We start from the raw sequence: 23,043 nt of genomic DNA, 5'->3' as shown, positions 1-23,043 counted from the left end.
TCTGAGGGTGGATAAATCTCCTGGATCTGATAGAAAGCACCCTTAGGTTCAGAAGGAGGTAACTGGAAAGATTATGGAGGCATTAACAATGACCTTTCAAGAATCGGTAGATTCTGGCTTTGTACTGGATGACGGGAAAATTGCAAATGTTACTCCACCATTTAAGAAGGGTGGGAGGCAGTAGAAAGGAAACTATAGACCCATTAGCCTGACATCAGTGGTTGGAAAGTTGTTGAAATCGATAGTTAGGGATGGGATTATGGTGTGCCTGGAGGCACATGACAAAATAGGCCAAAACCAGCATGGTTTCCTGAAAGGAAAATCCTGCCTGACTAACCCTACTGCAGTTTTTAAGGAGATTACAAGCAGGGTAGGTGGTGTACTTTTTTTTTGACAAGGTGCCGCACTTGAGGCTACTTAGCAGGACAAGATCCCATGTAATTACAGGGGAGTTACTAGAACGGGTGGAACATTAGCTGATTGGCAGAAAACAGAGACTGGGAATAAAGGGATCCTATTCTGCTGGCTGCCGGTTACCAATGGAGTTCCACAGGGGTCAGTGTTGGGAGCACTGCTTCTTATGATGTATGTCAATGATTTAGTCTATGGGATTATGGATTTGTAGCTAAATTTGCCAATGATACAAAGATAGGTGGAGGAGCAGGTAGTGTTGAGGAAACAGAGAGCCTGCAGAGAGTCTTAGGGGAATGGGCGAAGAAGTGGCAAATGAAACACAGAGTTGGAAAGTGCATGGTCATGGACTTTGGTGGAAGAGATAAACAGGCAGACTATTATTTAGATGGGGAGAAATGCAGAGATGCAAAGGGATTTGGGAGTTCTTGTGCAGGATATCCTAAAGGTCAACCTCCAGATTGAGTCGTTGGTGAAGAAGGCAAATATGTTGGTATTCATTTCTAGAGGTATAGAATATAAGACCAGGGATGTGATGTTGAGGCTTTATTAGGCATATGTGAGACCACACTTAAGAGTTTTGAGTGCAGTTTTGGGCTCCTTATTTTAGAAAGGATATATTGACATTGGAGAGGGTTCAGAGAAGATTCACGAGAATGATTCCAGGAATGAAAGGTTTACCATATGAGGAACGTCTGGCAGCTCTTGGGCTGTATTCCCTGGATTTCAGGAGAATGAGGGGGATTCTCACAGAAACATTCAGAATGTTAAAAGGCCTGAACAGAATAGATATGACAAAGTTATTTCCCATTGTAGGGGAGTTCAGGACAAGTGGGCATGACTTCAGGATTGAAGGACATTCATTTAGAGCAGAGATGCAGAGAAATTACTTTAATCAGAGGGTGGTAAATCTGTGGAATCTGTTGCCATGAGCAGCTATGAAGGCCAAGTCATTGGGTGCATTTAAGGCAGAGTTAGATAGGTTCTTGATTAGCCAGGGCATGAAAGGGGATGGGGAGGAGGCAGGAGAGTGGGGATGACTGGAAGAATTGGATCAGCCATGATTGAATGGCGGAGCAGACTCCACAGGCCAAATGGCTTATTTCTGCTCCTATATCTTATGGTCCTATGTTTTCGACTGATTTGCTTCTTTGAGAATTCATGCAGTGATACAAGCAGGAAATTAGCTGATGGTTTTGTTTTTCCTAACCACAGCGACCATATGACGTTGTTGCAAAATGCCAAAGACCTTCCTATGATCAACCACAGCCAGGTCATTGGGTGTATTTAAGGAGGAGGTTCATAGGTTCTTGATTAGTCAGGGCATGAAAGGTTACAAGCAGAAGGCAGGTGAAAGGGGTTGAATGGATCAGTCATGATGAACTGGAGGAACAAACTCGATGGGCAAATGGCCTAATTCTGCTCCCATGTCTTGTGGTCTTATAAAAGAGATAGTCCACATTTTCAAAAATCACTGTACATAAAAATGTGTTGCTTGTCAGAATATATAGTAACTCACCTATTTATAATGCTTGCACTTATTCTTTAGCATTACAAGACCAGGGTTCTTTTGAGCGGAGAAGTGTTGAATAGTGTAGATGAATTATAGTTTGATCTTTTTCAATCAAAAAACAGTAGCTGAAAGCACTTATTAAAGTGTGTTTTGAAAATCCATCAGTACCTGGATTGCTGCCGTATTCTAATGTAAGTCCCCTACTGTGAGAATGTAGTTGGTATTTCATTATCCATATGTGCAGCATTTTCTTTGAACGAAGACAAAGGGCCATATTTACCTATAATTTGTATTGTGCTGCAAACAGAAGCACATTGTGGTCAAAAGCAAGAATGCTCTGTGTTTGCTGGAGCAATAAACTGCAGCGGCTGTAAATTCAAAACAGAACCAGAAAATGCTGAAGCTCTCTGGAGCTCAATTCACGTCTACTGGGGAGGAGGTGGGGCTAAGAAAGCGAGTAGAAATCTGTCGCCAGATCTGGAAAAGAGAGAAATGAAAAGGAACCTTAAGTTGTTGAGGGGAAAGGTGTGAAGAAAACAAAAGGAATGTTTATGATATGGTGCAAATCAAAATTATCAACTTAACAACAACTTTACAGCCAATTGTTAGAGCCAGAAGAGTGGGAAGAAAGATAAACAAACTGAAAGAGAGATATAATCACAGCCGTAAAAGGAGGCAGAAGTGATTACCTGAAATTGTTAAATCAATAATGAGGGCCAGATGAAAGACTAGCTGTTCTTGGCTTATGTTGCCAATTTTGCCAAAGATTAAGTGGAGATTGTGGGGGTGGGGCAGAGAAGCAAAATGGCAGGTGACGGCTCTACAGGCAATTGAGTAAATCATGCAAATCTATATTGATAAATGTATATTAAATAGCTATTATTTACATTTATAATGAAAATAATCGCTATCCTAAAATTTCAGATATAGAATAATTATTTTCTCTTACTGAATGTACAGTATGAGTTGAATTGACTTTATTACTTACATCCTTCATATACATGAGGATTATAAATCTTTATGTTACATCTCCTCTAAATGTGCAATTATAGTCATGTATAATAAATATTATGTACAACAGGACGGTCAATATAACATAGAAATACAATTGTGTTAGCATGAATTAATCAGCCTGATGGCCTGGTGGAAGAAGCTGTCACACGGCCTGTTGGTCCTGGTTTTTATGCTGCGGTACCATTTCCCAGATGGCAGCAGCTGGAACACCTTGTGGTTGAGGTGATTCGGGTTCCCAATGATCCTTTGGGCTCTTTATACACACTTGTCATTGTAAATATCCTGAGTAGTGGGAAGTTCACATCTACAGATGTGCTGGGCTGTCTGCACCACTCTTTGCAGGGACCTGCGATTGAAGGAAGTACAATTCCCATACCAAAAGGTGATGTATCCTGATAGGATGCTCTCAATTGTGTCCCTGTAGAAAGTCCTAGGGATTTGGGGGCCCATACCAAACGTCTTCAACCGTCTGAGTTGAAAGAGGTGCTGTTGTGCCTTTTTCACCACACAACCGGTAGGTACAGAACACATGAGGTCCTCGGTGATGTGGATGCTGAGGAACTTAAAGCTGTTTACCCTCTCAGCCCCAGATCCATTGATGTCAATAGGGGTTAGCCTGTCTCCATTCCTCCGGGAATCCACAACCAGTTCCTTTGTTTTTGCAACATTGAGGGAGAGGTTGTTTTCTTGACACCACTGTGTCAGAGTGATGACTTCTTCTCTGTAGGCTGCCTCGTTATTATTTGAGATAAAGCCAATCAGTGTAGTATCATCAGCAAATTTAATAGCAGAGTGGAGCTGTGGGTGGTGACACAATCATGAGTACACAGAGAGTAGAGGAGGGGGCTTAGGACACAGTCCTGAGGGGCACTGTTGTTAAGAGTAAGGGGGGCAGAGGTGAGGGACCCCACTCTTACCACCTGCTGGCGATCTGACAGGAAATCCAGGATCCAGCTACATTAGGCAGGGTGAATAAGCAAGTCATTTTTTTCCCAATTTGCTTATGATAGATGCTAAGATAATGTGGCTTTACGATAGCAAAAATAGCTACACTCACTGTTTTCTAGGAATTTATCCTTTGCCCTGTAATGTAGGGGTTACTGAATTTAAGTTAAGATTTTGGACTGCTGGAATATGACACTGGAGAGGTAGTAGTGGGGAACAAGGAAATAGTGGATGAACTGACTAAGTACTTTGCATCAGTCTTCACTGTGGAAGACACTAATACTATGCTGGAAGTTTGGAAGTGTCAAGGGGTAGAAGCGAGTGCAGTTGCTGTTACTAGGGAGAAGGTGCTTGGAAAGCTGAAAGGTCTGCAAGCAGCATGTCACGGGACCAGATGGACTACACCCTAGGGTTCTGAGAAAAGGAGCTGAAGAGATTATGGAAGCATTAGGATTGATACTTCAAGAATCACTTAGAAACATAGAAAACCTACAGCACAATACAGGCCCTTCGGACCACAAAGCTTTACCGAACACGTCCTTACCTTAGAAATTACCTAGGGTTACCCATAGCCCTCTATTTTTCTGAGTTCCATGTATCCATCCAGGAGTCTCTTAAAAGACCTTATTGTATCTGCCTCTACCACCGTCGTCGGTAACCCATTCCATGCACTCACCACTCTCTGCATAAAAAGCTTACCTCTGACATCTCCTCTGTACCTAATTACATGCACCTTAAAACTGTGCCCTCTCATGCTAGTCATTTCAACTCTGGGAAGAAGCCTCTGACTATCCACATGATCAATGCCTCTCATCATCTTATACACGTCTATCAGGTCACCTCTCATCCTCCGTCGCTCCAAGGAAAAAAAGGCCAAGTTTACTCACCCTAATATCATAAGGCTTGCTCCCCAATCCAGGCAACTTCCTGGTAAATCTCCTCAGCACCAGAACTGAGCACAGTACTCCAAGTGGGGTCTGACCAGGGTCCTATGTCGCTGCAACATTACCTCTCAGCTCTTAAGCTCAATCCCACGATTGATGAAGGACAATGCACCATATGCTTTCTTAACCACAGAGTCAACCTGCGCAGCAACTTTGAGTGTCCTATGGACTCGAACCCCAAGATCCTTCTGATCCTCCATACTGCCAAAAGTCTTACCATTAATAACACTTGATTCTGGAATAGTCCTAGAAACTGGAAAATTGCAATTATTACTCTTCAAAAAGGGAGAGAGGGAGGCAGAAGAAAGGCAATTATAGGCTAGTTAGCCTGATCTCAATGGTTAGGAAGATGTTAATTGCTAAGAATGAGATCTCAGGATACTTGGAGGCACATGGTAAAAAAGACTAAATGCCTACTTTCTAAAGGGAAAGTCTTGCTTAACAAATCTATTGGAATACTTTGATGAAATAACAAGCAGGATAGACAAAGGAGAATCATTAGATGTTCTGTATTTGGATTTTCAGAAGGCATTTGACATAGTGGTGCACACAAGGCTGCTTAACAAGAGCCCATGGTATTACTGGAAAACTACTACCATGGATAGAGTACTGGTTAATTGGCAGGAGGCAAAGAGTGGTAATGAAGGGACCCTTTTCTGGTTCGCTGCCAGTTGGGATGCTTCTTTTTACATTACTCATCATAGATTTGAATAATAGAATTGATGGTTTTGTGGCTAAGTTAGTGTGGTGAACTACATATACCTGTCGGGACATGCCCCCCCACCCCCCCAGCAGACTGCTCCTGTGGCTCCTCCCACAGACCCCTGTATAAAGGCGATTGGAGGCACTGCTCCTCCCTCAGTCTCCAAGATGTTTTGTGGTGGTCTCTTGCTGCTGATAGTGCTTTCCCTTCCAGCTAATAAAAGCCTATCTCTCGCCTCACATCTCCGAGAGTTATTGATGGTGCATCAGTTAGCAGATGATATGAAGATAGATGGAGGGGCAGGTAGTGTTGAGGAAGCAGGGAGGCTGCAGAAGGGATGGGATAGGAGAATGTGCAAAGAAGTGGCAGATGGAAATATATGGTTATGCATTTTGGTAGAAGGAATAAAAGCATAGACTGTTTTCTAAACAGGGAGAAATTTTTAAAAAATCCACGATGCAAAGGGTCTTTGAAGTTCTAGTGCAGGATTCCCTAAAGGTTAACTTGCAGGTTGTGTTGGTGGTGAGGAAAGCAAATGCAATGTTAACATTTATTTCCAGAGGACAAGAATATAAAATCAAGACTGTAATGCTAAGGCTTCATAAGGCACTGGTGAGGCCAAATTTGAGGATTGTGAGTGGTTTTGGGCCTCTTATCTAAGAAAGGATTCTCTTAGCCAGAGGGTGGTCGTTCCAGCGGCTCAATCAGCAATGGGAGCAACGCACAGTGAGGAGGATTCTCACAGGTCAGCAGGAGCAGTGTAGAGAGGGGTTAATAAAAATACAGAGGGGATAAGGGGATCAGCTATTGTCGGGAATGGACCAGTGGTGAGAGTGGGGGTGTCAGGCTTTGGCTCAGAAGAAGTGTTGGCTCGGGGGAAGTTGTCCGTGCAAGTTTCTTTAAGTTTCCTTTCTTTCTTACTGTGTCAGGGGTACTTGGTGTAGTTTAAATGGCTGGTGTGTGTTCTTCATGCTGGATGTTGGAGTCCTGGGAGACCCAGAATCTCCCAGGAACTACATCCGTGTGAAGTGCATCCAGCTGCAGCTCCTTGAAGACCATGTTAGGGATTTGGAGCAGCAGCTGGATGACTGTCAGCTTGTATGGGAGAGCAAGGAGATCATTGATCAGAGTTACAGGGAAGAAGTCATCCCTAAGTTGTATGAGGTAAGTACGTGGGTGACTGTCAGGAGAAGAAATGGAAAGGTGAGTAGGCAGAATACCCCTCAATAATGAGTATGATGTTTTGGATACTGTTGTGCAGAATGACCTCTCAGGCGAATGCCACAGAGACCGGATTATTGGCACTGAGCATGGGTACGTGGTACCGAAGAGTAAGAGAGAGAAGAGGAGAGTGGGACTGATGGGAGGATTCAATAGTCACAGCAACAGACAGGAGATTCTGTGGATGTGAATGGGATACTCAAGTGGTATGTTGCCTCCGGGTGCCAGTGTCAGGGATGTCTCAGATTGCATCCACAGCATTTAGGAGAGGGAGGGAGAGCAGCCAGATATCTTGGTGCATGTTGTTACAAATGACATAAGAAGAGAAAGCAATGAGATCCTGAAGAGAGAATTTAGAGATCTGGGCAGAAAGATGAGAAACAGGACCTCCAAAGTAGTAATTTCTGGACTGCAACCTGTGCCATGCAACATGCAGATTAATGTGTGGCTGATAAACTCTTGCAGGGGGCAGGGCTTCAGGTTCTTGGATCATTGGGAGGTGACCTTCTGAGGTAGGTATTATCTGTACAAAAGGGATAGGTTGCACCTGAACCCGAGGGGGACCAATATCCTTGCGGCAGGCAGGTTGGGGAGGGTTTAAACTAATTTGGGGGGGGGGGCGGAAACTGGAGTGAAAAGACTCAGGATAGGACAGATGATAAAAAATGAAGAAAGCATCCAGTCAGACTGTCAGGAAGGGCAGGCAGATGATAGGACAAAATTGCAGGCAGCAGTGTGAGTATCAGTGCATTAGGGATGCAGAATCAAAAAAGGGAAGCTAATTCAGTACTCAGAGTGTTGTATCTCAATGCATGGAGTATAAGAAATAAGATGGATGATCTTGCTGTGCTATTACAGATTGTCAGGTATGATGTTGAGGCCATCACTGATTGTGGCTGAAGGATGGTTGCAATTAGGAGCTGAATGTCCAAGGTTACACACTGTATCAGAGGAATAGGAAGGTAGGCAGAGGGAGTGGTGTGGCTCTGCTGGGAAAGAATGATATCAAATAATTAGAAAGATGTGATGTAGCATCAGAAGATGTTGAATCCTTGCTGGTTGAGTTAAAAAACTGCAAGGGTAAAAGGACTCTGTTGGTAGTTATATACAGGCCTCCAAACGGTAGCTGGGATCTAGACTACAGATTACAATGGGAAATAGAAAAGGTGAGTCAAAATGGCAATGTTATGATAGTCATGGGAGATTTTAATATACAGGTAATTGGGAGAATCACATTGGTAATAGATCCCAAGAGAGTGAGTTTTGTTGAATGCCTACAAGATGGGATTTTAGAGCAGTTTGCCATTGAGTCTATGAGGAGATCAGCTATACTGGATTGGGTATTATGTAAAGAACTGGAGGTGATCAGGGAGGTTAAGGTAAAGAAATCCTTAGTTGTCAGTGATCACAATATGATTGAGATCAACTTGAAATTTGATAGGAAGAAAGTAAAGTCTGACGTAGCAGTATTTCAATGAGTAAAGGAAATTACAGTGGTATAAGAGAGGATTTGGCCAAAGTAAATTGGAAGGAGATGCTGGCAGGATGACAGCAGAACAGTAATGGCTTGAGTTTCTGGGAAAAATGAGGATGGTGCGGGATACATGTATCCCAAAAACAAAGAAATGGCAAAATTGTACTACCGTAGCTGAGAAGGGAAGTCAAAGCTGATATAAAAGCAATAGAGAGGACATACAACAGAGCAAAGATTAGTGGGAACACAGATGATTGGGAAGCTTTTAAAAACCTAAAGAAAGCAACAAAAAGCGTAATTAGGAGGGAAAAGATGAAATGTGAAAGCAAGTTAGCAAACAATATCAAGCTGGATAGAAAAATAGAATAAAAAAAGAGAGATGAGAGTGGATATAGGACCACTTGAAACAAAGGCTGGAGAAATAATAATGGGAGACAAGGAGATGGCAGATGAACTAGATGAGAATTTTGCATTAGCCTTCACTAGCACTAGCACTAGACACTAGCAGTGTGCCAGGTGCTGAAGGCTGTGAGGGAAGAGAAGTGAGTGCAGTTACTACTGTAACCCTCAGGCTCGGCTAGTGGCTTAATTTAATGGAAGACAGCCTCTGGCCCGGCCAAACTTAGAAATCTTGTTTGGGTGGATGCTGTGTGATGTGTTTCCCTGTTACAAATCAGAACCACAAAATAACAAATAGTACACAATATGCAATTAAACCATTGAGCTTTATAATTCTTAATTTGACTATAGGATTAGGAAAGAAACAAAAAAGAAAAAGGGCCCATTCTCATGAAACAGTCTACTGTGCAACGTTGGAGCTCACAGTTTTCCTGTCTGTTCGTTCTCCATTGATTTGCCCCAGGCATCGTCAATTCCCGACCCCATTCCAAGTCCACTACATACATTTAAGAAAGGAGAAAGGCAGCAGAAAGGGAATTATAGACCAGTTACCTTGACCCTAGTGGTTGGGAAGATGTTAGTATCAATTGTTAAGGATGAGGTGATGGAGTACTTGGTGACACAAGACAAGGTAACACAGATTCAGCATGGTTTGCTTCAGGAGAAATTCTGCCTGGCGGACCTGTTGGAATTCTTTGAGGAGATTACAAGCAGGATAAATAAAGGGGATGCAGTGGACGTTGTATATTTGGACTTTAAGAAGGCCTTTGACAGGTGCCACACATGAGGCTGCTTACCAAGTTAAGAGCCCATGGTATTACAGGAAAGTTAGTAACATAGAGTATTGGCTGATCGGTAAGAGGCAGCAAGTGGAAATAAAAGGATCCTTTTCTGGCTGGCTGCCAGTGACTAGTGGTGTTCTGCAGGGGTCAGTGTTGGGACTGCTTCTTTTTATGCTGTGTATCAATGATTTTGACGATGGAATAGGTAGCTTGTTTGCCAAGTTGGCAGGTGATATGAAGGTTAGTGGAGGGCCAGATAGTATTTAGGAAATTTGTATTATGCAGTAGGACTGAGACAGTTAAGGAGAATGGGCAAGAAAGTGGGAAATGAAATAAATGTTGGAAAATGCACAGTCATGCACTTTGGTAGTAGAAATAAATGTGCAGACTATTTTCTAAAATGGAAAAAATCCAGGAATCTGAGATGCAGAGGGACTAGGACTCCTTGTGCAGAACACCCTGAAGGTTAACTTGCAGGTTGAGTCTGTGGTGAGGAAGGCAAATGCAATGTTAGCATTCATATCAGGAGGTCTAGAATACAACAGCAGGGATGTGATGCTGAGGCTTTATAAGGCACTGGTGAGGCCTCACTTTGACTGTTGTTAACAGTTTTGGGCTCCTTATCTAAGAAAAGATGTGCTGCCATTGAGGAGGGTTCAGAGGAGGTTCACAAGGATGATTCCGGGAATGAAAGGGTCATCATATGAGGACCGTTTGATGGCTCTAGGCTTGTACACGCTGGAATATAGGAAGATGAGGAGGGATATCATTGAGACATTTTAATTGGTGAAATGCCTATACAGAGTAGATGTGAAAGGAGTTTCCCATGGTGGCGGAGTCTAGGACTAGAGAGCACAGCCTCAGGATAGAGGGGCATCCATTTAAAACAGAGGTGTGGACAAATTCCTTTTGCCAGAGGATGGTGAATTTGTGAAATTTGTCCTGAATACTAAGTTCACATCTACAGACATGCTGGGCTGTCTGCACCACTCTCTGCAGAGTCCTGTGGTTGAGGGAAGTACAGTTCCCATACCAGGCAGTGATACAGCCAGTCAGGATGCTCTTAATTATGTCTCTGCAAAAAGTCCTTAGAATTTGAGGACTCATGTCAAATTTCTTCAACCGTCTGAGATGAAAGAGGCGTTGGTGTGCTTTTCTCACCACACAGCTGGTACGTACAGACTAAGTGAGATTCACATGATGTGTATACCAAGGAACTTGAAACTGTTCACCCTCTCAACCCCAGATCCATTGATGACAACAGGGGTTAGCCTGCCTCTGTTCCTTCTGTAGGCCACAATCAGCTCCTTTGTATTTGTGACATTGATGGAAAGGTTTTTTTGACACCACTGTGTCAGGATAATGATTTCTTATCTGTAGGCTGTCTTGTTATTATTCGAGGCAAGGCCAGTCGATGTACAGTGACAATGGTGGATGTTTTGAAGCAGGAGGGCACTCTACACTGGGAGAGGGAGAGGGAGAGATCAAAAATGACTGCAAAGACACCCATCAGATGTGCCGTGCACATTCTCAGTACCTGCCCTGGGACACCATCCGCTCCAACAACCTTGCAGCTATCTACTTGTTGGAAACACCTGCGTACTTCAGCCTCAGAGAGGACCAAGGTGCAGGTTGTATCGCCTGTCCTCGGGGGCTCAGTATTGTCAACATTGAACCGAACATAAAGAAGATTTAGCTCGTCTGGGAGAGAGGCAGCGATGTTGGAGTTGGCAGCTTTGAAGTTTGTGAATGTGTGCAGACCTTGCCATAAGCTGTGTGTGTTGTTGGAGATTGCACCTATGGTTACGAGTTCAGGTAAACAGTCACAAAGAGAAAAAAATCTTCAACTGTTCAGGAAACATAAAACATTCGGTAGCAATCTTCTTTCTTTGATCTCCCTGTTGACATTCACCCTTCAAACAAGCCTGAAACAGAATGACTGATAATTTTTCTCATTACTGCTTCCCTGTAGTGAAAAAACTGACTTTGCTTTTAGTTACAAAATCAAACATAAAAATCAGGAGAGGAAACTGAGCTTAAGTAAAAAATTATTTTGCAATAGGAAAGTAGAGAGAAACAGCCATATAGGCTGAATACACAAAGCACTGGAGGAAACCAGTCAATCAGGCAGCATCTATGGAAGGAAATGGACCATTGATGTTTCAGATTAAGACTTTATAAAGAAACCTCATCTCTCTGCATGGATGCTACCTGCCCTACTGATTTTCTCAAGTGCTTCGTGTGTTGCTTCAGATTCCAGCTATACAGGCTGTCCCTGAGCTATGAACACCTGGCCTATAGACAAATGAACAAACAAACTCTCATAATATTATTAAATTCCAAAGTTTAAACTACAAACGTGCTTATTACTGTGAATAGCAGAAATAGCTTCCTGTCACACATTTTGTATTTTTTTCTTTCTTTTTAGTCTTTTGTGCATTTGATACAATTCATTATAATACTGTCAAGGTATGGTTACAATATCCAGAGACTTTTGTCTTTTTTCTGACTTTGGACAAAAATAACTTATGAACATATGTATAAATGGAAGCACGCAAAATGCAACAATGGAAAAGAATAAACAGTTGATGTTTTGGGCTGGGCCCTTCTTTGGGACTGAGAAGGAAGAAGCCAGAATAAAAAGGTGGGGGGAGGGGAAAGAGGCTGGCTGAAAGGTGATAGGTGAAGCCAGGAGTGGGAAAGTTCAAGAGCTGGAGAACAAAGAATCTAATAGGAGTGGAGAATGGATCATGGGAGAAAGGGAAGGAGGAGGGTGATGCACCATCAATAACTCTCAGAGACGGGAGGCAAATGATAGGCTTTTATTAGCTGCAAGAAACTATGATTAGTAGCAAGAGACCACCACACAACATCCTGCAGACTGAGGTGGGAGCAGTGCCTCCAGCCGCCTTTATAGAGGAGTCTGTGGGAGGAGACACAGGAGCAGTCAGTGGGGGGGGGGGGCGTGTCCAGACAGGGAAATGTAGTTCACTACATTCACCCCCCCTTTGTTTTAAAAGAGAGTCCCCATGGGGCGAAGTTTCTTACAAGTATATTTACAGGTTAAGTCTATCAGGTGGTCGAATCTGTCGCTGCAATCTACGTAGCACCGGTGATGGTGGTTGTGTTGGCTCCGGCCTGACTTGAGGTGCCAGCCCGTTAGGCGTCAGTAATCCCTCATGCATGTGTGAGGTGCCCGGTATGGGAGTGTCGTGAGGAGTCTGTGTAGGGCTTGGTGTGCGCGGTGTCTCGTGGGTATACATCTCAGTGGGTACGGGGTTCATAGTCACCGTGGAGTGTTTGGGGTAGGGGTCTGGTGCTCCTGAGGGCGCTAGGTCGTGTACGGAGACCGTGTCCTCCCGCCCATCAGGTAAGACCACGTAGGCATACTGGGGGTTCGCATGAAGTAGGTGAACCCTCTCAACCATTGGGGAGTATTTATTGCTCCTCGCATGTTTCCGGAGCAGCACTGGACCCTGAGGACGTCAGCCAAACTGGTAGGGTGGTCCCAGTAGCAGACTTCCTGGGAAAAGAAAAGAGTCGCTCATGAGAGGTGGCATTGGTGGACGTGCATAACAGGGAGCGGATGGAGTGGAGCGCCTTGGGGAGGACCTCCTGCCAGCGAGAGACTGGCAATCCCTTTGACATAAGAGCTAAGAGTGTGGCCTTCCACACAGTGACATTCTCCCTCTCCACCTGTCCATTTCCCCGGAGATTATAGCTCGTGATACCAGTAGCAATACCCCTAGCCAGCAGGTACTGGCGCAGCTCGTCACTCATAAAGGAGGACCCTCTATCACTGTGGATTTTGCAGGGATATCTGAACAGAATGAAGAACTGGCGCAGGGCTTTTATAATGGTCATGGCAGTGGTATCGGAGCAGGGGATGGCAAAGGGGAACCACAAGTACTCGTCGATTATGTTGAGAAAGTAGACATTGCGGTCAGTGGAGGGAAGGGGGCACTTAAATTCGACACTCAGTCGCTCAAAGGGGCAGGTGGCCATGATAAGTTGTGCCTTTTCAGGACAGTAGAAGTCGGTTTGCACTCAGCACAGACTTGGCAGTCCCTGGTCATCGTCCTGATGTCCTCAAGGGAGTAAGGCAGGTTCCAGGCTTTCACGAAATGGTAAAATCGGGTGACCCCCGGGTGGCAAAGATCTGCATGGAGGGCGTATAGACAGTTGAGCTGCGCGCTGGCACACGTTCCCCGGGATAGGGCATCAGGGAGCTCATTGAGCCTTCCAGGCCGGTACAGGATATCATAGTTGTAGGTGGAGAGTTCGATTCTCCACCGCAAAATTATATCATTTTTGATTTTGCCCCGCTGTTGGTTGTTGAACATGACCACAATTGAGTGCTGGTCGGTCAGCAAGGTGAACCTTTTGCCGGCGAGATAGTGCCTCCAGTGCCTAATAGCTTCCACTATGGCCTGGGCTTCTTTCTCCACTGCGGAGTGCCGAATTTCAGGGCCTTGAAGGGTACGAGAAAAGAATGCTACTGGCCTTCCTGCTTGATTGACTGTAGCAGCCAGCACGAAGTCGGAGGTGTCACTCTCTACTTGGAAGGGAATGGTCTCGTCCACCGCATGCATCCTTGCTTTGGTAATGTCCCCTTTAATGCGGCATAAGGCTGTGCGGGCCTCGGCTGAGAGGGGAAATGTGGTGGACTTGACCAGGGGGCAGACCTTGTCTGCGTAATGGGGGATCCATTGGGCGTAATAGGAAAAGAAGCCCAGGCACCGTTTGAGGGCTCTGAGGGTGGTGGGAAGAGCGAGTTCCAACAGGGGGCACATACGGTCAGGATCAGGGCCAATGACCCTGTTTTCCACGACATACCCAAGAATAGCAAGTCAGGTGGTTCCAAACACACAACTTGTCCCTGTTATAGGTAAGGTTAAGAGCTTTGGCTGCTTGGAAAAATTGTTGGAGGTTAGTGTCGTGATCCTGCCAGTCGTGACCGCAGAAGGTGATGTTATCCAGATACGAGAACGTGGCCTTCAGTTGGCACTGGTCCACCATCTGGTCCATTTCCCTCTGGAAGACAGAGACACCATTCGTGACACTGAAGGGAACATGCAGGAAGTGATAGAGCCTGCCTCCTGCCTTAAAGGCGGTGTAGGGGCAGTCCTCCGGGCGGATGGGGAGCTGATGGTAAGCGGATTTCAGGTCTATGGTCGAGTACATCTTGTACTGAGCTATCTGATTGACCATATCCGTGATGCGGGGTAGGGGGTACGCGTCAAGCTGCGTGAACCTATTGATGGTCTGGCTATATTCCACGATCATCCTATTTTTCTACCCTGTCCAAACAACAACCACCTGGGCCCTCCAAGGACTTGTGCTTGGATCAGTGATCCCCTCCCTGAGCAGCCGCTGCACCTCCGACTGAATGAAGGCCCTGTCCCCCGCGCTGTACCTCCTGCTTTTAGTTGCCACAGGTTTACAGTCGGGTATCAGGTTGGCAAACAGCAGTGGGGGAGGAATCTTGAGGGTGGAGAGGCTGCAAGTGGTGGCAGTAGCTCGGCTGTTGGCATGGAGTTGGGTGGGTATGTGTGTGTGGTCAGTAGTGGGGCATATGACAAAGCCCTACAAAACTGAGGATTTCTGACAGTGATTGGTGGGAGGGGCCGATCATACTCCATTGTCACACTTTTGAGGTGGCTCTGGAAGTCAAGCCCCAATAGCACAGGGGCACACAGTTGAGGCATGACCAATAATGCAAAGTCCCGATATTCTGTGCCCTGCACCACCAATGTCTCTACACAACCCCCCTGGATGTCTGTGGAATGCAATCCAGAAGCCATGGTGACCCTCTAGCTTACTGGCTGTGTCACGAGTCCGCAGCGTTGCACTGTGTCCTGGTGAATAAAACTCTCAGTGCTGCCCATGTCAAACAGGCAGCTAGTCCTGTGCCCCTCCACTAGGATGTCCATCATTGACCTTGAAAGCTGGTGTGGAGCGCTTTGGTCGAGGGTTATGGAGGCCAGAGTTGAACCGCCGTCTTGGTGCCCGGTAAGCACCCGTGGGTCGGAGGCGGGGCGAGGTGGCGCCAACAAAGATGGCCGCCCCCATATCTCGCACGAGGCGGGCAGGCAAGATGGCGGTGACCAAGATGATGACCCACATGCCTCGCATACGGCGCTGCTCAACCTCGCTCGTGGTTTAGACTTGGTGAGGTGGCCCTTCTTTCTGCAGCTGGAGCAGGTAGCTTTTCGGGCTGGGCAGCGATTTCTGGGGTGCTTTTTGAGTCCGCAGAAGTAACACTGCACGGACTTGCAACTGGCAGCAGCCATGGTCGATTTACCGGAGGGTTGCGGGGAGTTCACGGACTCATGAGTGGCAGCAGCTGTGGTTGATTCGTCGGTGGGTGGCAGGGTCTGCAGCGTCCATGGGACCGGCGGGAGATCGCGTGGCTGGGCAGCGTCAGCGTTTTGCAGAGCAGCCTCCAGCATGTCGGCCAGCTCGAATGCCGACTGCAACGTAAGATCGGCATTTTCCAGCAGCCGCTGGCGTACGTACACTGACCTGATCCCCGTAACGAAGGCGTCTCCTACCAGGAGCTCCGCATGCTGTTCCGCCATCAGCCCCCTGCAGTCACAGGCCCACACGAATGTCTGTAGGGCCTGGACAAACTCAGCGCTCGACTCTCTGGCCCGCTGCCGCCACGTCGCTAAGTGATGTCTTGCATAGACGGTGTTCACTGGCCGCAGGTACTGTCTTTTGAGGGCGTCTAGTGCCCCTTGGTAGGTCAGCAGGTCCCTGATCAGGGAGTATACCCGCAGACTGACTCTGGAGAAGAGAACTCTGTGCATGGTAGCAGGTACAGTCAAGCGAATCTCTTCCAGGTACGATTGGAAGTATGCAAGCCAGAGATCAAAGGCAATAGCTGCTTCAGGAGCTTGAGGATCAATGTCCAGTTTATCCGTTCGTAAAATGCTCTCCATGTTTTAAAATTGCAGCTAATAAAATTGATGCACCATCAGTAACTCTCGGAGACGGGAGGCAAATAATAGGCTTTTATTAGCTGCAAGAGACCACGATTAGTAGCAAGAAACCACCACACAACATCCTGGAGACTGAGGGGGGAGCAGTGCCTCCAACCGCCTTTATACAGGGGTCTGTGGGAGGAGCCACAGGAGCAGTCAGCAGAGGGGTGTGTCCAGACAGTTATATGTAGTTCACCACAGAGGGGACACAGGGGGAAGCAATAGTCCAGTGAGAAGAAGTAAAAGGTCAGAGTGAAGAATGGCGTGGGGGGGAATTTGTTTACTGGAGGGAGAAATCAATATTCATGTCATCAGGTTGGAGGATAGCAGATGGCATAGAAGATTTTGCTCCTCCATCTTGGCATAAGAGGAGGCCATGGATCGACACAATGGAAAGGGAATTGGAATTGGAATTAAAATGTTTGGCCACCAGGAAGTCCTGCTTGTGGCAGATGATGCATAGGTGCTTGATGAAGCGGTGTCCCAATTTACGACAAGTCTCACCAATGAAGATCAGAGTGGTTGGCTATGTGTGGAGCCAAAAGAAATGGGAGAGATATTAAATGGGTTTTTTGCATCTGTATTTACTAAGGAAACTGGAATGTAGTCTATGGAAGCAAGGCAAACAAGTAGGGAGGTCATGGAACTTATACAGTTTAAAGAGGAGGAGGTGTTTGCTGTCTTGAGGCAAATCAGAGTAGATAAATCCCCAGGACCTGACAGGGTATTCCCTTGGACCTTGAAGGAGACTAGTGTTGAAATTGCAGGGGCCCTGGCAGAAATATTTAAAATGTCGATATCAACAGGTCAGGTGCCAGAGGATTTGAGGATAACTCATGTTGTTCCATTGTTTAAAAAAGGCTCAAAAAGTAAGCCAGGAAATTATAGGCTGGTAAATTTGACATCAGTAATAAGTAAATTATTGGAAGGAATACTAAGAGATAGGATCTACAAGTATTTGGATAGACAGGGACTTATTAGAAAAAGTCAGCATGGCTTTGTGATAGGTCATGTTTAACCAATCTATTAGTGTTTTTCGAGGAAGTTACCAGGGAAGGCAGTGGATGTTGTATACATGGACTTTAGTAAGGCCTTTGACAAGGTCCCGCATGAGAGGTTAGTTAGGAAGATTCAGTCGCTAGGTATACATGGAGAGATAGTAAATTGGATTAGACATTGGCTCAATGGAAGAAGCCAGAGAGTGGTAGTGGAGGATTGCTTCTCTGAGTGGAGACCTATGATTAGTGGTGTGCCACAAGGATCAGTGCTGGGTCCATTGTTATTTGTCATCTATATCAATGATCTGGATGATAATGTGGCAAATTGGATCAGCAAATTTGCTGATGATACAAAGATTGGAGGTGTAGTGGACAGTGAGGAAGATTTTCAAAGCTTGCAGAGAGATTTGGACCAGTTGGAGAAGTGGGCTGAAAAATGGCAGATGGAGTTTAATGCGGACAAGTGTGAGGTATTGCACTTCGGAAGGTCAAACCAAGGTAGAACATACAAGGTAAATGGTAGGACACTGAGGAGTGCAGTAGAACAGAGGGATCTGGGAGTACAAATACATAATTCCCTAAAAGTGGCGTCACAGGTGGATAGGGTCATAAAGAGAGCTTTTGGTACATTGGCCTTTATAAATCAAAGTATTGAGTATAAGAGTTGGAATGTAATGGTGAGGTTGTATAAGACATTGGTGAGACTGAATTTGGAGTATTGTGTGCAGTTTTGGTCACCTAATTATAGGAAGGATATTAATAAGGTTGAAAGAGTGCAGAGGAGGTTTACAAGGATGTTTCCGGGACTTGAGAAACTGAGTTACAGAGAAAGGTTGAATAGGTTAGGACTTTATTCCCTGGAGCGTAGGAGAATGAGGGGTGATTCGATAGAGGTGTATAAAATTATGATGGGTATAGATAGAGTGAATGCAAGCAGGCTTTTTCCACTGAGGTTTGGGGAGATAAAAACCAGAGGATGTGGGTTAAGAGTGAAGGGGGGAAAATTTAAAGGGAACATTGGTGGGGGAGACTTCTTCACGCAGAGAGTGGTGGGAGTGTGGAATGAGCTGCAGACGAAGACGGGTTCACTTTTGACATTTAAGAAAAACTTGGACAGGTATATGGATGAGAGGGGTTTGGAGGGATATGGCCCAGGTGCAGGTCAGTGGGACTAGGCAGAAAATGGTTTGGCACAGCCCAGAAGGGCCAAAAGGCCTGTTTCTGTGCTGTAAAGTTCTATGGTTCTATGTAGAGGAGGCCGCATTGGGACCACTGGATACAATAGACGAACCTAGCAGATTCACAGGTGGTGTTGCCTTACCTAGAAGGACTGCTGGGGCCCTGAGGTGAATCATGAGGTACAGGGGCAGGTGTAGCACTTAAGCTTCTTGCAGGGTTAAGTGCCTAGAGGGAGATTAGTGTGGAGGAACGAATAGACAAGGAAATTGTGAAGGGAGCGATTCCAATGGAAAGTGGTGGGGATGTAAAGGTCTGTTTAGTGGTAGGATCCTTTTGTAGATGGTGGTAGAGGAGGATAATGTGTTGGATGTGGAGGCTGATGGGGTGATAGGTGGTAAAAACAAGAGGGACTCTATCACTAAACAATAATGCAGGAGTAGGCCATTCGGCCCTTCGAGCCATTCACTGTGATCATGGCTGATCATCCACAATCAATACCCCATTCCTGCCTTCTCCCCATATCCCTTGACTCTGCTATTAAAATTGTGTTAAGTTTACATACTGTAAATATGAATGAACTTAATGTAAGTTTGATTTTAATAGGGAATGGAAAACTATAAGATCTGGTGCTTGTTCAGTATAATAAATGAAGTGTATGATATTAGAATATGGAAATGCATTTCTAATCGCAGTTCATTCTTAGCTGTATATATTGATGCAAACATTGATTTCTGATTGTTATTTATCAAGTGCAATGTGCAACTGGTACTTAGTTAATGATAAAGGGATTCATGTAACTGAAATAGTTGTGTAGATGAATAGTTTTATAATGTATATACAATCAATGACACTTAAAACACAAAATATTAAGTCACCATTAATTGGTTATGATTATACTGAATTGACACAAACTATGCAAGATTGCTTTCTAGAAACTCTGCTTATGTTTGTCTTAAATGTACTTGAGAACCTGATCAATGGTAATTAATGTTAATTGGTTTCAACATGAAATGACAGTGGAACTTCACTCAGAAACTCCTCCAGTTTAACAAAGGGAAAATTCTCTATTTTAAACTGTTTTACAAAGCTATAAGAATATTGCATTTTTATAGTGAATTAGCAATGCTTTCATGTACTGGGTGATTACTATTAAGAATGTATAAAAATGTTAACTGCAGTACCAGTTGAAGTAATTTCTACAATCACCTCATATATATCATCATTTGTTTGGGACTATTCTTCACTTGTCTTCAAATAAAATCTTTTGACAATGAGGTTACTTCGAGCCCTGCTCAATATGCTTGTAGTTCAACCTGGTTGCTTAGATTGTGTCTTTTCTGGATCAAGATCTTTCTCTTCTTCACTAATGACAGGAAATTGATGTTGAGGTGATTCACCTATTTAAAAAATAAGTTACAGTTAAGTAGTGCTAGTTAAAATTATACTTTAAATTTATTGTTGTGTGGTATTAGCAAATAAGAAATAAACACTTAAATTTATGTCAGATATTTAAAAATATACCAAACCAAATTACTAACAATGAGTTCATAAAATTTCTTATATATTTAAGCTACCATTTATATGCTACAATTTTCACTCACTATTTCACCATTTAAGTAAACGTTAGTTTATAGCAAGCACGCTAAGTGAAAAATAAAATTATTCAACATTTACAGCATTTGGAGAATGAAAAGCATTATGATAATGCTGGCTTTCAATTTAGGGTATGGTTATTGATGTGAAATACTAAATTCAGTAGCACAATAATGAAGTGATTGTAGATATAGCCTCCTGATTGAAGACAATTGGTATTTATGTACATCCAGTACCATTAAGTTGTCAGTTACATGGACCAATGCAGCTTTTGGCAAATGCTTTCTTTTCTTTTGGACAGAGTGTGATTTGCTGACTCGTAGGATTCTCATTCCCTCTAGCTGCGCAATTTCTGTCACTCCTCCCATAATCTTTGTCTCCCATTCTCTGCAAGCTGAAAAGGAATAAAATGAAGCAGCTCATACCCAATGCTCCCCTCTGAGCCAATTCTTCTTCAATGGCCAGCAGACGGTTGTATTTTGCCACCCGCTCTCCATGACATAGACCTCCCAGTTTGATGAACCTGGCCCCCAGACCAACAGCCTGAAGGGAATGAAAACCAACAAATGTGGTTAGTTTGAAGTTTTAGGAATTGAAATAGACAAAAGCTATTAATGATGTTGGTGGGCGGGAGAGGGGGGGAAGTGTAGTGGAATTCATTTTAAGAAGTTCAACAGTACCCAGCTTAAAGTAAGTATTAACAAATTGAAGAATTGTCATTATTAGCATGTATAATATGTAATGTAAAATAAAAAAACACAAAATGGGAAAGGCCTGTTTATTATTTTTCACTAAAAGCATAAAGGATATGGACAGATATTAGTTCACTGAAAAGCACAATGCATGGAAATAGCAGGGTAACTATCTATTCTTTGCACCTAAACCGAACTCAAAAGCTTACCACAAAATACTTTCTAAGTTCTAAAATGTTTTACATAAATGTGATAAAGAGTCCTAAATGGGTCTAAAACATTAACATATATTATGGGTTAAACTACAACTTCTGAATCTGAATTCAACTGCTAGCTAAAATGAAAAAATGTTTGAACAAAGTATATGGTAATTTAAGTCTGCCATTTGAAGAATTCTGATTGTATGTGATTTAACTACCATTTTCACCTTGACTACTATAATGATGTTTGAAGATTTACTATATTTTCCCTGGCTATTGTAAAAATAATAACAACATATGGTGCTGCAATTAATTAATTCAATAGATTTAAAACAACTAAACTAAACTGAGCTGCAAGATTTAACTGAATGAGCTATTTGTAAGAAAGTTGCTAATTAGGGGTAACACGAGGGGGAATTTCTTTAATCAAAGTGGTAGCTGTGTGGAATGAGCTTCCAGTAGAAGCGGTAGAGGCAGGTTCGGTATTATCATTTAAAGTAAAATTGGATAGGTATATGGACAGGAAAGGAATGGAGGGTTATGGGCTGAGTGCAGGTCGGTGGGACTATGTGAGAGTAAGCGTTCGGCACTAACTAGAAGGGCCGAGATGGCCTGTTTCCGTGCTGTAATTGTTATATGGTTATATTCTATGAAGTTAGGTCATAGTGAATTGAATTGACTTTATTTCTTACATACTTCACAGACATGAAGAGTAAAAATCTTTACATTATGTCTCCATCTAAATGTGCAATGTGCAATCATAGTTATTTATAATAAATAGAACAGTTGATGTAATATAGAGTACACTCAAATCAGCATGAGTTCATCAGTCTGATGGCCTGGTGGAAGAAGCTGTCCCAGAGCCTGTTGGTCCTGGCTTTTATGCTGTGGTACCACTTCCCAGATGACAGCAGCTGGAATAGATTGTGGTTGGGATAACTTGGGTCCCCAATGACCGTACAGGCCCTTTTTACACACCTGTCCTTGTAAATGTCCTGAATCACGGGAAGTTCACAACTACAGATGCGCTGGGCTGTCCACACCACTCTCTGCAGAGTCCTGCAGTTAAGGCAAGTACAGTTCCCATACCAGGCAGTGATGCAGCCAGTCAGGATGCTCTCATTTGTGCCCCTGTAGAAAGTTCTAAGGATTTCAGGGCCCATACCAAAACATCCTCAACTGCCTAAGGTGAAAGAGGCAATGTTGTGCCTTTTACACCACATAGCTGGTGTGTACAGACCACGTGAAGTCCTCGGTGATGTGGATGCTGAGGAAGATGTTTACCCTCTCAACCCCAGATCCACTGATGTCAACAGGGGTAAGCCCATCTCCATTCGTCCTGTAGTCCACAACCAGCTCCTTTGTTTTTGTGACATTGAGGGAGAGGTTGTTTTCTTGACACCACTGAGTCAGCCACCCTGTTATTGTTTGAGATAAGGTCAATCAATGTAGTGTCGTTGGCAAATTTAATTAGCAGATTAGAGCTCTGGGTGGCGATACAGTCATGGGTATACAGGGAGTAAAGACGGGGACTCAGTATGCAGCCCTGAGGGGCTCCTATATTGAGAGTCACAGGGCTGGGGGGAGGGACCCCACTCTTACAACCTGCTGGTGATCTGACAGGAAGTCCAGCTGGCTGCACAAGGCAGGGTCAAGGCCGAGGTCTCTGAGCTCCTTGCTGAGCCTAGATGTAGCCTATGGTGTAGAATGCTGAACTGTAGTCCAAGAACAGCATTCTCACATAAGCATCCTTCTCCAGATGTGTAAGGACATCTGTATAGCTTACTATGTCAGCTAGGCTGTTGTCAGTGGTATCTTCATCTGTCAGACCCGGTATAAATCTGCAATCATTGTCTGAAATGTTAAAAAAAATTGATTAGTTAAGTGATCATTTATTTTTAATTTTCCCCCCCAAGGCAGATTACCTGGAATTTCATACACATCATTCTGATTGCCAGCTGGCTTGTTGAGAATACAAGTTGGGAAGTT

The 23,043-nt window shown here is 44.2% G+C and overlaps 1 protein-coding gene across 4 annotated transcripts in view; it reads right to left on the bottom strand.

The window, feature by feature from the left end:
- Positions 1-16,408: 16,408 nt before the first annotated feature.
- eno4 (enolase 4) overlaps positions 16,409-23,043 on the bottom strand; it is an 88,626-nt gene continuing 81,991 nt past the window's right edge. For all 4 annotated transcript variants that reach the window (XM_059947930.1, XM_059947929.1, XM_059947928.1 and 1 more), the window contains 3 exons: positions 22,841-22,908; positions 20,588-20,705; positions 16,409-19,966 (listed from right to left, as the gene is read on the bottom strand). In XM_059947930.1, the coding sequence (XP_059803913.1) occupies positions 19,878-19,966; positions 20,588-20,705; positions 22,841-22,908 (275 nt within the window). In that variant the 3' untranslated portion in view covers positions 16,409-19,877. The remainder of the gene's footprint in view (positions 19,967-20,587; positions 20,706-22,840; positions 22,909-23,043) is intronic.

Source organism: Hypanus sabinus, chromosome 22, assembly GCF_030144855.1.
Source record: "Hypanus sabinus isolate sHypSab1 chromosome 22, sHypSab1.hap1, whole genome shotgun sequence".
NCBI classification, from domain to species: Eukaryota; Metazoa; Chordata; class Chondrichthyes; order Myliobatiformes; family Dasyatidae; genus Hypanus; species Hypanus sabinus.
Note: the sequence above shows the minus strand (reverse complement) of the source record. Positions and strands in the feature narration are given on the sequence as shown.